Raw genomic sequence first — 17,181 nt, 5'->3', positions numbered from 1 at the left:
GTGTATTCAGACCAGATGGGTTGAGCCTGTCAAACGACTGTCCAGGTACCTGAATGGCGATGCCTCCTCTTGTATCTCTTTGTGAGGGCAGAACACCCTCTGCCAGAGACAGCCATGTAGCAGCCAGCTTGCCTGGTCCTAGGCCTCAAAGGAGCATACTCATTCAAAGGGAGTAGCCCCACACCAGGGGGCTGCATATCTTAAATCCTTTGATTCTATTGAGAAGGGAAGGGGGTGAGGTTAGTGTAGCAAAAGGGAGATCTGTACAAGTTTGGGAAACTTCTGCCATCTTGGTTCTCTCTGCCTCTCTTTCTCTTTCCTGTCCCCTCCACTTCCTTTAGCACAAATCACGTTGGGCTGGTTTCAGGAGGGCAAGATCCACTAATTTAAAGAGCGGGAATGGGTTCCCTAAAGCAATCTAGCTTTTGGCCAATCACAAGTGGACATTTACCTTGTAAAGAAGGGGTCTCAACTACTTCTTTGAATCATCTTCTAGACTTCAAACCTCGAAGATTTCATTTGAACCCTGCTGGGAGAACAGTCTTTCTAGAGTGCTAGAGTTGTGAGGTGAAGGCATGTGTTCCAAGGCAGAGGCAAGCTCTGCCTCCTACCCATCCCCAGAGACAATTGAGGGAGGACCTGTTGCTGGCAAACAAGACCTGCCTCTCTGACAGCCACTGCAGTACTCAGGACCTCACTGTTTTGTTTTGATGGACCCTGCAATTATGTGCCAGCGTCCCCTGTGAATGGGAGCATGAGAAAAGGACTCATCTGTCACTTAGCCTGCAGATCAGGACTCATAGCACACTAAGAGCCAAGAAAGCCGGGATCATAGTGTGTTTTGCCATGGAACTGCTTGAAGCAGTAATTCCAGAAATGGTCGACACATTGTGTTTCTGCCTTTTGGCCTCTTCCAATATGTTCACAAGTGCCAATAAGATTAATTTGGTTCGGCTGTACCACCAAGAACTGCAAAAAGGTACTATTGACTGGTAGCCCCTTTACTTTGGACCTTAGAGACTCAAGCCATATCCGTTTGAACATTGTGGTCTTAATTGCATTTTCTCCCCCTGTCACATTAATGCTGCATCTCTTCTATCACTACATAGTTTTTGTTTTTGTTATTTTCACAGGGGTTCCTGAATAATGTGTACTCTAATATAAATAGTTTTAGTTTATCTCTTGCAAATATTTCAAAATCGTCAGAGAACAATGCCATATTATCTTTGTTTTATATGCCATATGCATTACAACTAGTGGAAGAATTTAAGGACCTGATCCAAAGAGCATTTTCCAGGCCCTTAGTGTATAGTGCATACAATTCTAACATTTTTACCTGAACATTACATATTCCTATGATCATTCTTTTGAGTTCATCATATAACCATCAAATCTCATTTTGTTGTATTCTGGGACAAAGTAAGAAAGAAGAAAAAACACATGTTATAATTAGCTTGTATTATCATACTCTGAGATCCTATTCATCCATTAAAGTTACCCAATATTCCATCTAATTCTCTCTTCATTATTTTTCCACACCTACCATGCACAATTCTTATATTTAATTGTCTTGTTCTCTTGCTTGCTTTGTCTTTTCTTTTATTACTTCACTGTGTTGGGTTATGACATTTTTCTCAATATTGATAATATTATGGTGAAATATTTTCTCAATCCAAGGGTTCCTGTACATCCGAGTCACAATAACCCTTCCTTCAAATCTGAGATATTGCGTTTAGCAGGTCTTTGCCTTCCCTTCCTCCTCCATATCTGGTCTTCATCAGGGTATGAGATATAGCCCTCATCTGGCGTATGGATATCCACGGGAATAGATAGAGGGATTTAAGCGATACAATAGGAAAGGAGAAGAAGCAAAGAAATGGTGAAGGGTTTAAACAATTCTTTATTAACGTGTATGTTCTTTGACTATGGTTTATGGACTTACCTGAGTGTTCTAAAATTTCTCCACACTGGGGAAAAATAGGGTCTAAGGACAATGGGCAGGACTCCTCTGCCTTCAAGAATGAACTTACCTTTGTGGAGATTCTAGAAGATGAGGTAAAAAAAGCAAGGACCTTAAAAAAGTGGCAGTTGGAAGAAGAGAGGGAGAGCAGAGAAACAGTGAAGCAAAGCATCTGCTCGGGGATGGGGCGCAAGGCCTCTAGTGGGCCCCCTAGGGCAACAGAGATCCTGATGTCCAGGCTGCATATGCCATCTGCTGTTCGTTTTCGTGCGATGCCCCGAGTTGCGTATCGGGAACAGTCTGGGAGAAGTGTGAGTCCCGATATGGGGCCGGCATGCATAGAGCGGCCTCAGCATTGAGGCCTGCCCTGTGGCCAGACCAGGTGGTCCTGCAAGAATCTAAGGGCCAGGGCATGTGAGGGGTGCAGCCTAGGTGAAGAAGTGCCAGAGCCAGAGCCCGGATCTCCATGGCGAACCCAGGCAAGCAGTGCGGCCTCGGTCACATATAGCCCAGATGGGGACCAGGCCTGACCGTCCATGAGAGAATCAAAGCCTGTGCCATGTACACCTATGGACCCAGTAAATATGGCGTGGCCTGAGGAGATATGACCACCCGCCCCTAGGATAGATGGGGCGGACAGTGAAGGTGTCTGCTTCCACATTACATCAAAGAGAGGCTTGCAAGGTGTCTGCCCTCAGTTGGGCCAGAGGATGGGGGGCAGTACAGCAAGAGAATTACCAAGAGGCCATCTACAACATCTGATGGGGCTAGGGCTCAGAGGTGGATTTCAATGTTCGTTGTAGGCCCAGCTCATGTGGGTGGGGCCCTGAGTGGAGCTGAGAGTAGGACTTGATGATGCAGGCCCGCCTGCCTGGGCATAGAGCACTACCACAGAGGAAATGGGGTGCTGGAGCCGATGAACAGCTGTAGCACCACCACAGAGGTAATTTGGGCTCCATTAGCGCTAAACCCAACGTCAGCGCCGCCACAGAGGACATTTGGGCTGCTTTAGCCCTAGAAGTAATGGTGACACAACCACAGAGGAAAATGGGTTTGTAGTAAAAGCCCTACCGTGCTCCTGAATGCCATGCTAATGAGCTGGTGGTAGCCACCCGCGGCAGAGCGGGATTGCACAGGAAGAAATAAGGTGGAGTACTCAAGTTATGAAAGGTACTGTTATTTGAATTGCTGTAAATAGGCAATGACTAAAACATTGAGACTTTTGCCAATATTGTAGGGCAGCTGCCAGTGTTATTATTTAAAGGTATATGCACTAGAGAGAAAGGGGAAATGGTAATGGGATGAAGGTGAGAGCCCGGGGGAAGGGGTGAGTAGCAACCTGCCCAATGTTCATATGGTGTGTTTCTCTTTTGGATGGCTTTATAGTCTGTCCTTCATGTCAGTCACAAGCTAGGAGCATAGGTACTTTTTCAAAATGGCAACCAGAAAAAAAAGAATATCAAAAGCTTTGCGGTTATCATGCCAGTGAAGCAGTAAGTAAACAGACACAAGTAATTGATTGGATTTAAATCAAGAAGTGCACATGCAGGGGTGGACTGGTAATCAAAAGAGGCCCTGGAAATTATTTTCAAATATTACACATTTTTAAGCAAGCCCAACCCTTTTCCTATGGGAACATTTGGAAATACCACACAAAAGAGGCACAGGGTGCAGAGGGCTACCAGAAAATTTCCAGAGTTACGTATAGGCCAGTCCAGCCCTGGGCACAAGGAACAGATTCAGCCTAAAAAAGCCCAAACTGTTGGCTCTGCCAATGCGCATTGTTCTTGTTTCCAACCTAGCATGCGTATTTACAGTTGTGTGTTTTTTATGCGCACTCAGTATGTGCATATGTTAAACGCATGTTGCACTTGCAATGCATATGTGGTATATGGGCAACCACGTACCCGCATTTTCCACCTGTCTGTGCTAAGGTTGCTCACGTCTGTGGCACCGGCGTACACTGAACTTGCTCCGTATTCTACAAGCAGCGCAATCGGAGCAATGGTGCAGAGTCACACCTTGCTCCGGCCACGTGGGCCACAGATACTTGCAATGAAGTACATGGTGTACATGTGAACATTAGGCCACACTTCTACATGATGCGCTCTGCATAGCAATGTCATTAGGTCACTATGTCAAAACTCCAGGATTCCAGAATCTATTGCGCTTGAGTTCCCGGCCAAGACCAGGCCCACTTCCTCCAAGCCCCCCAACACTTAGATTTGCTGGTGGGTTTGCTCAGGTTTATTGTGAGGGTCCCTCCACCCCATTCCTGAACCCCAATTAATTGTCAAGCTGAAATGAAAGTCTCCCAGATGTATAATGGCACCCAGAGGAGTACACACTGCCTGCAAAGATTAATACTACTTTAAATAAAAATGACATTAACTTTTATTTGAAACACATGTGTAAAATATAAAGGTCATGCCATGCAAGAAACACAGTGACACATGGATTCCGACCAATATTTAGAAAGAAGGGAAGGAAGAAAAAATAGACAAAAGAGAGAAACAAGAAAGAAAGGAAGAGAGAAGAAGTAAAGGCAGAAAGAGGAAGTGTGTGAGAAATAAAAAGAAATTAACTAAGAAAGAAAAAAACAAGCAAACAAAGGACTATAGAAGGAATAAAAGGAGGGGAGAAATACACTTCAGGAATGAGAGAAGGAAAGAAAGAAGGGAAGGAAGGAAGGAAGGAAGGAAGGAAGGAAGGAAGGAAGGAAGGAAGGAAGGAAGGAAGGAAGGAAGGAAGGAAGGAAGGAAGGAAGGAAGGAAGGAAGGAAGGAAGGAAGGAAGGAAGGAAGGGAGGGAGGGAGGGAGGATACATGGAAGCAGGGAAGGAAGCAAGGAAGGGAGCAAGAAAGCAAGGACGGAGGGAGCAAGGAAAGGAGGACGCAAGGAAGCAGGGAAGGAAGGGAGCAAGGAAGGAAGGAAGGAAAGAAGGAAGGAAGGAAGAAGCAAGGAAGGAAGCAAGGAAGGAAGCAGGAAGGAAGCAAGGAAAGAAGGAAGCAAGGAAGGAAGGAAGCAAGGGAGCAAGGAAGAGGGACGCAAGGAAGGGGGAAGCAAGGAAGCAAGCAAGGAAGCAAGGAAAGGAGGACGCAAGGAAGCAGGGAAGGAAAGAAGGAAAGAAGGAAGGAAGGAAGCAGTAAAGGAAGGAAGCAGGGAAGCAAGGAAGGAAGGAAGCAGGGAAGGGAGCAAGGAAGGAAGGAAGGAAGCAGGGAAGGAAGGAAACAAGGAAGCAAGGAAGGGGGAAGCAAGGACGGGAGGAAGCAGGGAAGGGAGGAAGCAAGGAAGGAATCAAGGAAGGGAGCAAGGAAGGAAGGAAGGAAGCAAGGAAGGAACTTCACCCCGGATACTCGGGTGTTCTAGATGCTCCCAACAATAGACTCAGCACCCTGCAATTTGCCGCCAATCCTGGCCCAGCAACTCCCGCACACCAAAGACAACGGCAAGTTCTCCCCAATGAATATTTTCGGGGTGGTGCTTACCAGGTAGGCGGTGAGAGGGCGATGTTATTAGCACAAGGGAGAGAGGAGAGATGAGAAAGGGGTAAACACAGTGCCCGTGCTTGCAAAGCCCTGCTCAGGGCAGCCCCTGACCTCCTGCGCACACGCCATGTTCGTAGCCACCAGCATACCTCCCTCGCAGACGCAGTTCAGCAATCCTCCCCAGCATGGCCTGCCTAGCTCACTGGTCGGAGCAGAGCAGCCAGCCAGCCAGGTCACTCGCAGCCTGCCCCTGTCACTTGCCTGGCTGCTGCGCATGTGTGCACTGTGCAGAGACAGGCTGCAAGGCAGGGCATGTGCAGTTCCTGGCCTCATGCGCAGATGCAGTCTGGCTCGTCAGTCCTGGAGGGGGCTGAAGAAAAGACATGCACAGCACCCGCAGCCAGTTCCATGCGAACGACCCAGTCGGATCGTTGTTATCATTCTTTATATGTATCCTTCCGAGTTCTGTGAAAAGAGGCCCTTTGACCCAAGGCCTACCGGGGGATGTCCCGGTGTCCCGGTGGGGCAGTCCAGCCCTGTGCACATGGATGGGGTATAGTACCATTTGTGTATACAGTTAGAGTATAGCATTATCTATGGTATAAATAATATGACAAGACATTTGGAGCAGCTAATATTTATATTGAGAAAAGGTAGAACCCATAAATATGCATTAAAACATTTGCATACATTAGATATGAGGTGAGGGTTATTGGTGCCCGGGAATGAAGAAAAGCCTTGCGATTATCATGCCGAAGACTTAAGAAACATAAATATACATTGAAATGGGTGTATAAAGATTTTAATACAGTGTTCATAAACCACAGTCAAAGTGCACACACTTTAATAAAGAATTGTTTAGGCCCTTCACTGTGTCTGTGTTCTTTCTCCTCTCCTATTCTATCCCTTAAATCTCATTATCTGATGAAGACCAGGTACAGGGAAAGAAAGAAGACAAAAACCTGCTGATGGAAAAATCACAGGCACCAGTAGAGACAGACAAATGTTGGAATGTGACCTTTGCACTAAAAGAGACCAGAGGAGACCTTCGCTTAGGAGGGTTACCCATGGCTGTTGGTTTACAATAATAGAGCCTGACAAAAACCTCTAGGCAACGGGGATGAAATGGGGTATGACAGTGTCTAATGGGATTGCTACTGACATGATACTACGTGGCATTAATGAAAAATCTATCAAGGGTCATGATTGGCTAAGGGGAACATCTAAGTATACTTTCCATAGGAGCTAGGATTGTGATTGGTTGTCCACTATCAGGTGGGCAACATATGCCTACCTCTAAAACATGCCATCTTCAGAAACATTAAATACACATTTTCTCATTGGTCTTCAAACTATAAGGTCCTTCATTATATGGACTTATACAATTGGTTGGCATGCGTGTGCCATGGCTGGAACAGTCGGTTCACTTAGCAGCACGTAAGCCCAGACCCAGGTGCAAGGAGATGGGGCATGACAGTACCTCACCACCCGAATAAGACCAGCATCTCTTATGGCTCATGCCTTCTGCCATGAAGATTGTCTTTGTACTTGGCCTCGCAAAGTATCCTTGCCTCTGAGAATGCACGGGAGTAAGAGCATTCATCATGTCTGGGACTCCAAGTTCGAACTCTATTTTCATAATTGGCTCACGTGACGGGATACCACGTTTTGGTCCATTTTACAGGTTTTGAATGCTCTAAATGAATTAAACTTGGCACCCTTGATGTTCTTCCTTTGCACCTTAACAAGGGAAGATTCATCCTCCGCATGTTTGCTCCTTTCCAGAATTGATAGCCGACCTTGGCTGCTTCAGTGTTGACTCCAGGCCAGGCAGCATTGCCATGCAGCTCCATGATTCTGCTTATTCTTGCTGCAACATAGTTTTCCTTTCTCTCTTCATGGTTTCTGGCTTACTAAATTCATGATATCGATGTCCAGCCACTATATAATGGTAGCTTTGCCTGCATTATATTCACTATGTATAGCCAGGTTTTATGATGACTTAGTCTACCTTGCGTTTGAGCATCTGTACATTCATTGAACAGTGATTTTCTGGGGCACTTAGTGCATGTGTAATCGTCTTCTTTTGCATTTAAAAGTGTCCTTGATTCTTTACTCCGTCATTAGTTTCTTTGGGATCTATATATTCTGTTCAGCCAGTATACTTTTCGTGATGTCACTGTCTTCTTTTCTTTGCTCCTTCTCATATTGTTTCAGGGAGTTCCTCCCTTACGTTGTCATCACTTCGAGGATACAGTCGGTAGGGTTGTCTCAACTGGTATCTTATTTCGAACACACGCTGCGGTATTGGCACAATGGCTTGTGACAAACATGGCATGGTCTCATTTCTCCAACAGATGGGAGGAAGGGCTGCAGGGTCTCCTGCAGAGGTATACAGCTGCTCCTCTACATGTTGCTGCCATCTCTGACCAGTTCTGTCTTTTGGCTGTGAGCCTGGCAAAGCGGGAAGGGCAGGAAGAACACCTGGGAGGGCTGGGAGTCGGGGTTGAGGAGTTATGCTGTCTGTGCCTCTCCCACGAACCCTATGCACTCTGCCGCTACTTTTCCTAAACCAATGCACTGCATCTGCAGACAAATCGCGAAAGACCAAACATGCCGTTACTTGGACTCACTGCTGGCAAAACTAACTAAATGAAGCCAATTAGCCTTGGAACTGAGTGACACTAATTCTCAGCAGTGTACTTGATATATTAATATCAATGCAATCTTCTCTAATGAGCATGTAAACAGCAACACTGGCTGATTAGGGTCATTGATTCCATCAAACTGATTAGATTCATAAACATATGTAAACAGAACAACTCGCAAGAAGAAAAGCATCTTCAAATAATCAGAGCGGCAGTGTGCAGATCTCTTTCCAGCCCACTCAGCGTGAACCTCTAAAATCCTCTCCTAGACTCTAGATGTAGGACATGAATCTCTGTCTGCGTGCTCTGCTGCACCCATCACTATCCTTTTTTCATTATGTCACTGAATGTATGGCTCGCGACAGGATGGATTTGGTACCATTGAAGGATGGATCTGGTACCACTGCGGTTTCCCAGTTATGATATGTTATTTATAATGTGCATAATAGCCAGAGGTTTCTAAGCGCGGACCCAGGGATCGAACCTGTGGTGGTACGTGTCGTCTTTCTTCCAAGGCGAGCACGTTGCACCTGAGCAATGTTCTCGAGACTATTTCGCTGGAAATGTGTGTGCCGTTTTAAGCACCAACTCTTGTACTGAGCATACACTCATTTGTAGAATTCCAGACATGTCTAAGGTCCTCATTACGAGAAAGGCGCTCGCGTTATGAAGGGTGCCAGTACGCGACCGGCACCCTTCATTACGGGACGCCCTATTATGAGGTTCCCTTTGCGGGACCCGGCATCCTTAGTGGGTCCCGTGAGGGGACCAGGGAGCTAATAAAGGGCCCGTTATTAACAGCGCCGTTATTAGCTCCTTCCCCATTCCCATTAAGCCCTATGGGGGCTCAAATGGGAATGGGGGTGGATTTTTCCGATGAGGATTTACCGGGTCCTTCAAGGTTGGAATAGCCCGGTAAGTCCTCATTGAAGGAACCCACTACTGGAACCCGGTATGGAGGCAGCCATGCCCTAATGAGGCCCTAAATCCCAGCAATATATTGCTACTAATGGTTAGTAAATTGTTATGACTTATTGGTCCCATTAAAAATGTGCCTGCTGTTAAGAAGAGCAGTTTTTTTGGGAAGGGAGCACCTTTATATGGTAGGTCAGCCATGTGGATTTTGGTGTCTGTTGATAACTTTTCTCACATTAGAAAAGGGTTCGCCATCGACAGATATGTCTATTCTATATGCGATTAATCGTACTTTACAGTGAAAATGTAATTGTTAAATTGTTTAACTAAATGCGGCACCCGGCAAATGGTACCCTTACAAGGATGAAAGACTGAATGGGTGCTGCCTGATTCTCTATGCCCGGAGGTTTACGCACAGGCTTTTGCAGTGGGTGCTCAGCACACAGGGGGGACGTTGAGGGGCTTCGCTGGCTTACAGAATGGCACGTTTTGGCTGGAATATGTTGCTATTGTACCTACTTTAATTCTATTTGTATACTCAATTGTGAAGATGAGTGGACTTTGTGTCTGAATTGAGAGGCGACTTTTAATATGAGCAAAGTTGTTAAGCATCGTTTTCATCCTTGTAGATGCCTTTATTAATGTATGATATTAAGAAGGGCCTGTGCAGTATAAGGGACCTAGGCTACCTAATATGTGGTACATTTGGTTATTTGCACATATGCATTGAAGATTTAGTTTGAATAGAAAAGATAGGTTTTAGGGTCCCTTGTTGAGGTACTCACTGCAAGAGCCTCACAAATCAACAGAGGAAGCCACTACCTGATCGAGCGCACATGCTGTGAATCACCACCGAATCTGCGAAGTACGTACAACACACCACTCTGGTGGACCCTGGCCGCAGGCATCGCTACCCGCGCACATCAGAATGCAGCAAGGACTATGACAAAATGGGATTGCGCTGGTCACATCATTTACTGCCTACTTATGCCATATTACACCTCAACACCTCTGACATGAGTATGCAGCATAGACTTATCACAAGTTTTGGCACGCGGAACACATAATAAGTCTCTAGCACTGATGCCATCTTCTGACTCCTCTCAGCACCTATCCACTTGACTGACCTCATGGGTTGCTCTCTACTGGAACTTGGCCAGCCCTGCTAAGCCTTATTTGGCCAAATGCACACACACATTCTAATCTTACTTTGCACTACATAAATGATAAGTACAATACAATAATACTGCACGACCCTGCATTGTTTATCATCCTTATTGCAGGGGATATTGATTTAATGTTTTCCTAGAGATGCGTCGTTCTCTTTACGTAACACGGTTATACCCAATCCGGGGATGTTTCTGGTACTTGAAGAGAAATTGGAAGTACATTGATTTCGATTTGGAAGATCGGTATTCAAAATTGTAATGATTTTCCAAGCCATCTGAGACTTTCTCTTTGTATTAAAAAAAAATATATATATCAATCAATATTAACCAATTCAATATTTAAACTCCATTTCCATGCAGGGGGTCCTGTATGCCTCCTGTACAGATATGTGTATTCCTTTTCTTATATCTGCCCGCAATGATATGACATGGACATTTCTACACTAAGTGTACCATTTTCTCTTTTATTGATCTGCCACTAAGTGAATTGTCTTAATATACTACATCCAAACCAGTTTGTTAGATATTCTGAATTGTGACCTACAAAATATTCTTACATTTCCTTTTCCTGAAAAAACCTTCCATAAAAAGGAATGTAAAGATACTGGTTTGAAAATTGATTTGCCAGTGAGTTTGGTTACTTTGAAGGCATAACTTTTTGATGCAGGCATAGAGGCAGAAATCACATTGTTGTTCATGGTTTTCATTGAACCGATTCAGCATCTATGCAACACTTAGGAATTCATAACTCCCTGATATGCCACCACCACCACAGTGAAATGTGAAAGTCATATTCCATTGCAGTGATGTCACACACCCACACACCTGGCTGCAGCCACTTTCCCATGTCCAAACGCTCAGCAGGTCCTTCTTCTTGGTGCTCTTTGAGGTGCATTATAGCAGCCTACAGCCTGCATCCTGCCTGCCCACATGCAGGCCACGCTGAAACAGGAAGTGATGGACCACTTAGAGGAAAGGACCCTACCTTGCCTCCGAAATCCGGGAGTGGATTGACACACACCGATATAGTACATACAACTTGACATGAGTGATCGCATCACAGCCAACTCGAGCGTCTCTCTCGTTGTACATCACATTTGACTCTGAAAGCCTAGGTGGAACACTTGCCCATAGTCAGGAGCCACCCATGTACAAATCTGAGTTGATTGCCTGGCCCTGCCTTATGCATCTGTCGGGAATCTGATGGTGATACTTGCAGAAACATGCCGTTTCACCAAATTATTTTTAAATAAATGATAAATATGGATGTGTAAGCAAAATAAATAGCATTTCAAAATGAAACAATTGAAAAAGACAATAACGAACAATCGGAAAATGAACAAATAGGTCTATAGTTTAAAAGGTAGCAATGACAAAGTGTGCCTGCGCAAACAACATCTGCTCCATTCCTCTTTAATGCAAAAAAAAAAACCAGCATGCAATGTTCAGTCATTCGGAACATTATAGTCGTGAATAATTCTCTTTGTTCACCCATAACACAGAAAATTGCTGTTTGGGAGTAGTAACCAAGAGGCGTCTTGCAGGACATAGGGAATGGAACAGGAGTGTGAATAAGCAAAAAAAAAAAACACATCGAATATGGGTAGGGAAAAGGAAGGGGGGTGGAGAAAGTGCATATGTTGCATGTCAAACGAGAGAAGGCGACAGAATATACCTAACACGTGTGTTAATATAAAAAATACTTTTGTTGACAAATATTTGTTACAACAAGGCAAAAGGAAGTGTTTTTCTACTTAGTTTTTAACAAAATGGTTTAAAAAATGTAGCCAGAGTATACAGATCTCCACAGGGCACTACAATGTTGAATTTTTAATTGTAATGTTTAAATAAACCCCCTCTAGCCCCCACCGATGCTGTATATCTGGTATTAGTATAATTGATCAAAAAACATTTGACCTAAAAGATTTGATCGAATTTTGTACCTTTTGTTTTTGTCAAATTTAATTAAATATATTTATATAGGGGGTTTATATATGGGGGTGGGTAAGGGTATGTATTAGGTTGAGGGGAAGTGGGTTTGGGGACATTTTAGACCGAAAAAAGGTCAAATAAATTTGATCAAATATGATTAGGTCAAATGTTTTAGGTCAAATAGACCCACACCATATATCTAGTATAGGGGCTATGCACAGTAGTGCACTTAACAGCAGAAGCATAGGGGATATCACTAGCACCATTTTGAGTCATGAGCAATTGCTATAATATTGACAGAGTAGAAAGACTATCTTCCGCTATAGCTAAAACACACAAAGCAGAAGGTAGTCTTTTGTCTCTAGTGACTTTGAATATGTTCAATGTGTTTGAAGATTTTGTAACTATAATGTTTTAACACAATTTACATTTTGAAAAATTGCATTAAATTCATCTGCTTTTTTGTCTTTAGGTAAAGGCGATGTGTTTGGGGATGTGTTCTGGAAAGAAACAACTCTTGCCCAGTCGTGTGCCAACGTGAGAGCCCTCACATACTGTGATCTTCATGTCATTAAAAGGGATGCCTTACAGAAAGTTCTGGAGTTCTACACTGCCTTCTCACACTCCTTCTCCAGGAACCTGATCCTAACCTACAACTTGAGAAAAAGGGTAAGGCCATACGGCTCGCTGTCAGAAGAATAGCGATGGCTAGTTGAAATTGTGTGACTCTTGATGTTTTGGGGAGTTCCTTTAAGAATTATACGTTTGAATGCAGTTTTTGTCAGAGGATTTTGCTTGTTAAAGCAATTTTTGAGTGCTATGTGTAGCTGATGACTTTAGTTGTGTACAGTTGCGTAAGAGAACCCACAAAGGGCCAGTGCTTTGCTCTGAAGCTGCTATGTTATGGAACTGTGTAGCCACGGTGGCTGCTTTATTGCACAAACCCACATTTTCTGTGCAACCGAGGCTATTTGAGTGCTAGGTAGATTTTGAGGTCATTGGAAAACTAACAGCTGGGCAAGACAAGCTCATAGGTTTGACAGTATGATTGTGCCTGAAAAACTACTTTCACGTGTTTTGCAGGGGAGACATGCACATGTTTTCCTAGCTAACGTGTGTGATATGTTGGCCACTTGTGAATAGAAGGGTATGTTGGTGACAGCTGCCTTATGATTGAAGCAACACATTGAAATGCAAGCCGAGCAAGTTAATATAGGACATGGCAGAGTGAGGCATTAAGGGGCTGATTCATGGAATTAATTGTGCAGAAAATAGGCTACTTGCCCCCAATCTGCATGCACAACTCTGTCGATTCATGGAATCTAATGTGCAGCAATTTTCCTGGATTTGTTTTTTTGTTTGTTTGTTTATTTATTTAGTATAGCGCGCAAAACCCAGCGGTAACAGGGCGCAACATAGAGCAGGAAGGTAAGATTACATAAAAACGTAGTTACTGGAAGGCACATTTGAGTAAGAATCGACATATAGATAATAACTTGCTTACAGATTTACATATTTGATGCTGTGCATGGAGGCAGTTCGGTTGAAGTTGCATATTTACATATATACATTTTAATTCTGTACATAGAATCAGTCAGGTTAGAGCAGAGGCATGAGCGTGTGGGAGGGCAGGGTTAGTCATGGGGATCATTGGACCTTAGCCAGGTGAGGGTGTTTCGCCTGAAGCTATGGTAGGATTGGTCTATTCTGATGTTGAGTGGGAGGGCGTTCCAGCGTTGGGCTGCCAAGACAGGGAAGCTATTGCCGCCGGTTTTCTTTTGTCTGAATTTGGGTACTTGCTGGCAGTAAGAGTTAATCGATCTGGTGGGGCGGGTGGAGTTTTTTTTTGCTATTCTGGCTGCGAGATAGGGGGGCTGCATTGTTTAAACATTTGAAGGTGAATGATGCCGTTTTGAGAGAGATGCGGTCAGAGATTTTGAGCCATTTGTGTTCTCTCCTTTTGTTGGAGATGTGTTCCTTGGATGGTAGGTTAAAGGCTGTTCTGAGTGCGTTATTTTGCAGTGTCTGTAGTTTGTCGGTTATGTATTTATTGGCTCCTAGGTACATGGTGTTACAATAGTCAAGTCTGGAGAGTATTAGGGCATTGGCGATGATGGTGCAGCTAGCTTGGGTGAGGAAGGCTCTGCTTGCCCTGATTAGATTGCATGTGTAGGCGGTAGAGGATGCTAGTGAGTTAACTTGTTGTTTTAGTGACATGGTTGCATCTAGGTGAAAGCCTAGCGTTTTCACTGTTTTGGCTACTGTAATGGTGTTGCCATCAATGATGAAAGCTTTATAGGTCAAGCTGAGTTTTTTTAGATTGGTGTTGGATCCGAAGAGAAGGATTTTGGTTTTCTCATCAATCAGGCATAGGCCGTGTGTGGCCATCCATGCCTGAATGATGAGATATATTTTGTTTACCAAGGCCGTATCTGAGTCGTAGTTGCCCGACAGGGGTATGAGGATCTGGGTGTCATCTGCGTAATTATTATATGAGACACCCAGTCTATCCAACTTGTCAAATAGGGGCTTGGTAAAGATGTTGTAGAGGGTAGGAGAGACGCAGGAACCAAGGGGAACCCCGCAGGTTATTTTGATGGGGTCAGCTGAGGCTAGAGTGGAGAAGACTTTGCATGGATTTCGCACCAACCTGGCAGGCCTGAGCGAGCCGTTGAGGGCCATGCACAAGACTCCGAGCAGAGGGTGGATTTGGCTTGCGCAGAGGGCTGGTAAGGGGGCAGAGCACCAGAAATGGGGACTAACTTGCGAAGAAGTGGGAGTTCCAAGGGACGGTCTGCAGGCAGTCCCTCGCATGACCACTATTGCATGGCAAGAGACGTATTCATGGAATCGATCGCGCTACGTCTCGGCTGGGAAATTTCATAGGATCTGCCACCCAAAGGCTGGCGTAAGTACATTTGCGCGTAGGATATTCAGTGCGCAGGTGGGATTGCATATTGGATTTCAGGGTGTGTGTACTCAATCAGGGTTCCGATGTAACGTAGGGGTGCACGTAAGCTGTGTTACACAGCACAGGAAAGTTTTACGTGGGTTTGCACACACATTTCACAAGTTATTGCTGAGTTGCAAATTTTCATACACTTGTTGTCGGGGTGCCGGATACAGTTACGGGGGACCCCGTGCAGGCTCCCCGAGTTGCAGGCCTTCTTACGAGGGACCCCACGCACTGTTTGAAGGATGTGTGTATTCGGACAAAGGTAGCTGATCTGACAGGTTCCTGCTTTGCGTTTGGGTGTGTCGAGGGCGTGCCTGGCGTGACTTGCGAATACGGTTGCTTTACATGAACAATTCCATGAATTCGCGTTGTGCGCATTTTTCTTTCTGCACACAGGCTTGCGCAGTGTCCTTCTCGGCACGCAGCCCTTGCGTGATTTCTGCGCGAAATTCCATGAATCGGCCTCGATATATATATATATATATATATATATATATATATATATATATAAACTGATGCATTATTGAAATATTAATGTTTGAAACAGTGGCTGCTGATTTCTGATATGGGAATATAACATGGCATAGAGTGTTTCACGCACATAGAAAACGAGTGACATGCAGTTGGAAAAATCAAAATGTTTGCTGCCTACAGAACAGATTATAAAGGAAGTCATTTCTAGATTGTATGAAGATACGGTTCTTACTTTTATAAATATATCGGGTGTGCCAATATTAGTCTGGCCTGATTATACATCAGCATTCCCGACAAGCACCATAAGCAAATGCTACCTTAAGTTAGTAAGACATGCTGATTGTTGGTTTGCATTGAATTGTTATTGCCTGCTCTTTGTATCTGATTTGAAGTAGGTGTGTACTATGCCAGATTGCCGGATATCAATTATAGCATAGAACAGACAAAGGAATATCAAATTGAAGTGGGAAATGTTCGCCACATTTCCTGCCAGGCATAATCAGGAATGGTGGCGTTTCAACCTTCCTCGGGCACAGTTTGAAAGGCCGCAGATCTCCAGTTCCATCTCAAATACATTTGTAATGACCTGGATTTCGGGAACTTACTCAGAAGTATATGTCGGTGCGGCCCCATTTTCGGGAGCATTTTACTTGACTGAGTTTGGTCCGACTTCTGGGACAGCAGCGCACTATGCGTTTGCAGCATAGGAGAACCAGGAAGTAGTGAAGCTTTTTGGTTAATTCTCTGACCTTCAGGAACTTTTTTGTGAAGATATCCTGTGTTTGTACCTGCGTGACCTATTTTTTCCTTATGATTACCGTTCTTTCTTTATGGATTTGTACTTCTTCTGTGTTAGTTAGTTGTTTGTCGCATATGTGAAGGCCACCACGGAGACACTGAGTTCCTCTGCTCCGTCTGTAAACTGTGAGAAAAGTACACTTCTGCCTGCACTTCTTTGCACCAAAATAGATAGATAATAAATTTGAAACCGCCGTTGTATCTCAAGTAGAATTTTTTTTTTAATTCATTTGGTTTCTTGGTCCCAAGTCCTGCAAAATTTCGGGAACTTACTCAGAAGTACATGTCAGTGCGGCCCCATTTTCGAATGAATCCAAGAGGGGCTAAAAACCAAGAAACCAAATAAATAAAAATAATAATAATAAAAAATTCTACTTGAGATACAACGGCTGTTTCAAATCTTCTATTTTGGCGCAAAGAAGTGCAGGCACAGGTGTACTTTTCGCACAAGCTTTTTGGTTACCTTGGCTGGAAGGTTGTGTGGCAAGGTGTGGAAACAAGCAGATATTTAGTAATTGCACAGAACGTCTGTTTTGCAGGATTTGGGACATGGCACGTGTAGGGGGGGGGGGGGTTTCATGAGAAATATCGAGACCATGATAAAAGTTTTTTTTAAGAACAATGTTGTGGTTTTATCGAGAATGCATTGTGTTTCTTTACACTGCGTAGATTTCCAGCAACACTGCCTTCCTATAAATCTTCGTAGCGAGTGTGACCAATAAAATGTACTCTAACCCTTTATTGCTAAACATTGTTGTAAAAACAGTGCCCATTCCTGTCAGCTTACTAATATATACTGCGGAGAAAGCCTGCTTTGATGTCCTTCTGTAAACCATTTGGCA

General features: G+C 44.2%; 1 protein-coding gene across 1 annotated transcript in view; it reads left to right on the top strand.

Annotated features, from left to right (window-relative positions):
• The window catches only part of KCNH1 (potassium voltage-gated channel subfamily H member 1), a 2,382,450-nt gene that overhangs the window by 1,490,517 nt on the left and 874,752 nt on the right, over positions 1 to 17,181 (top strand). The window contains exon 11 of the mRNA XM_069608514.1: positions 12,584 to 12,780. Coding sequence (XP_069464615.1) covers positions 12,584 to 12,780 — 197 coding nt within the window. The remainder of the gene's footprint in view (positions 1 to 12,583; positions 12,781 to 17,181) is intronic.

This window comes from Ambystoma mexicanum, chromosome 4q, assembly GCF_040938575.1.
Source record: "Ambystoma mexicanum isolate Mex_15411 chromosome 4q, UKY_AmexF1_1, whole genome shotgun sequence".
Lineage (NCBI taxonomy): Eukaryota > Metazoa > Chordata > Amphibia > Caudata > Ambystomatidae > Ambystoma > Ambystoma mexicanum.
This window is presented reverse-complemented; position numbering and strand designations above follow the sequence as displayed.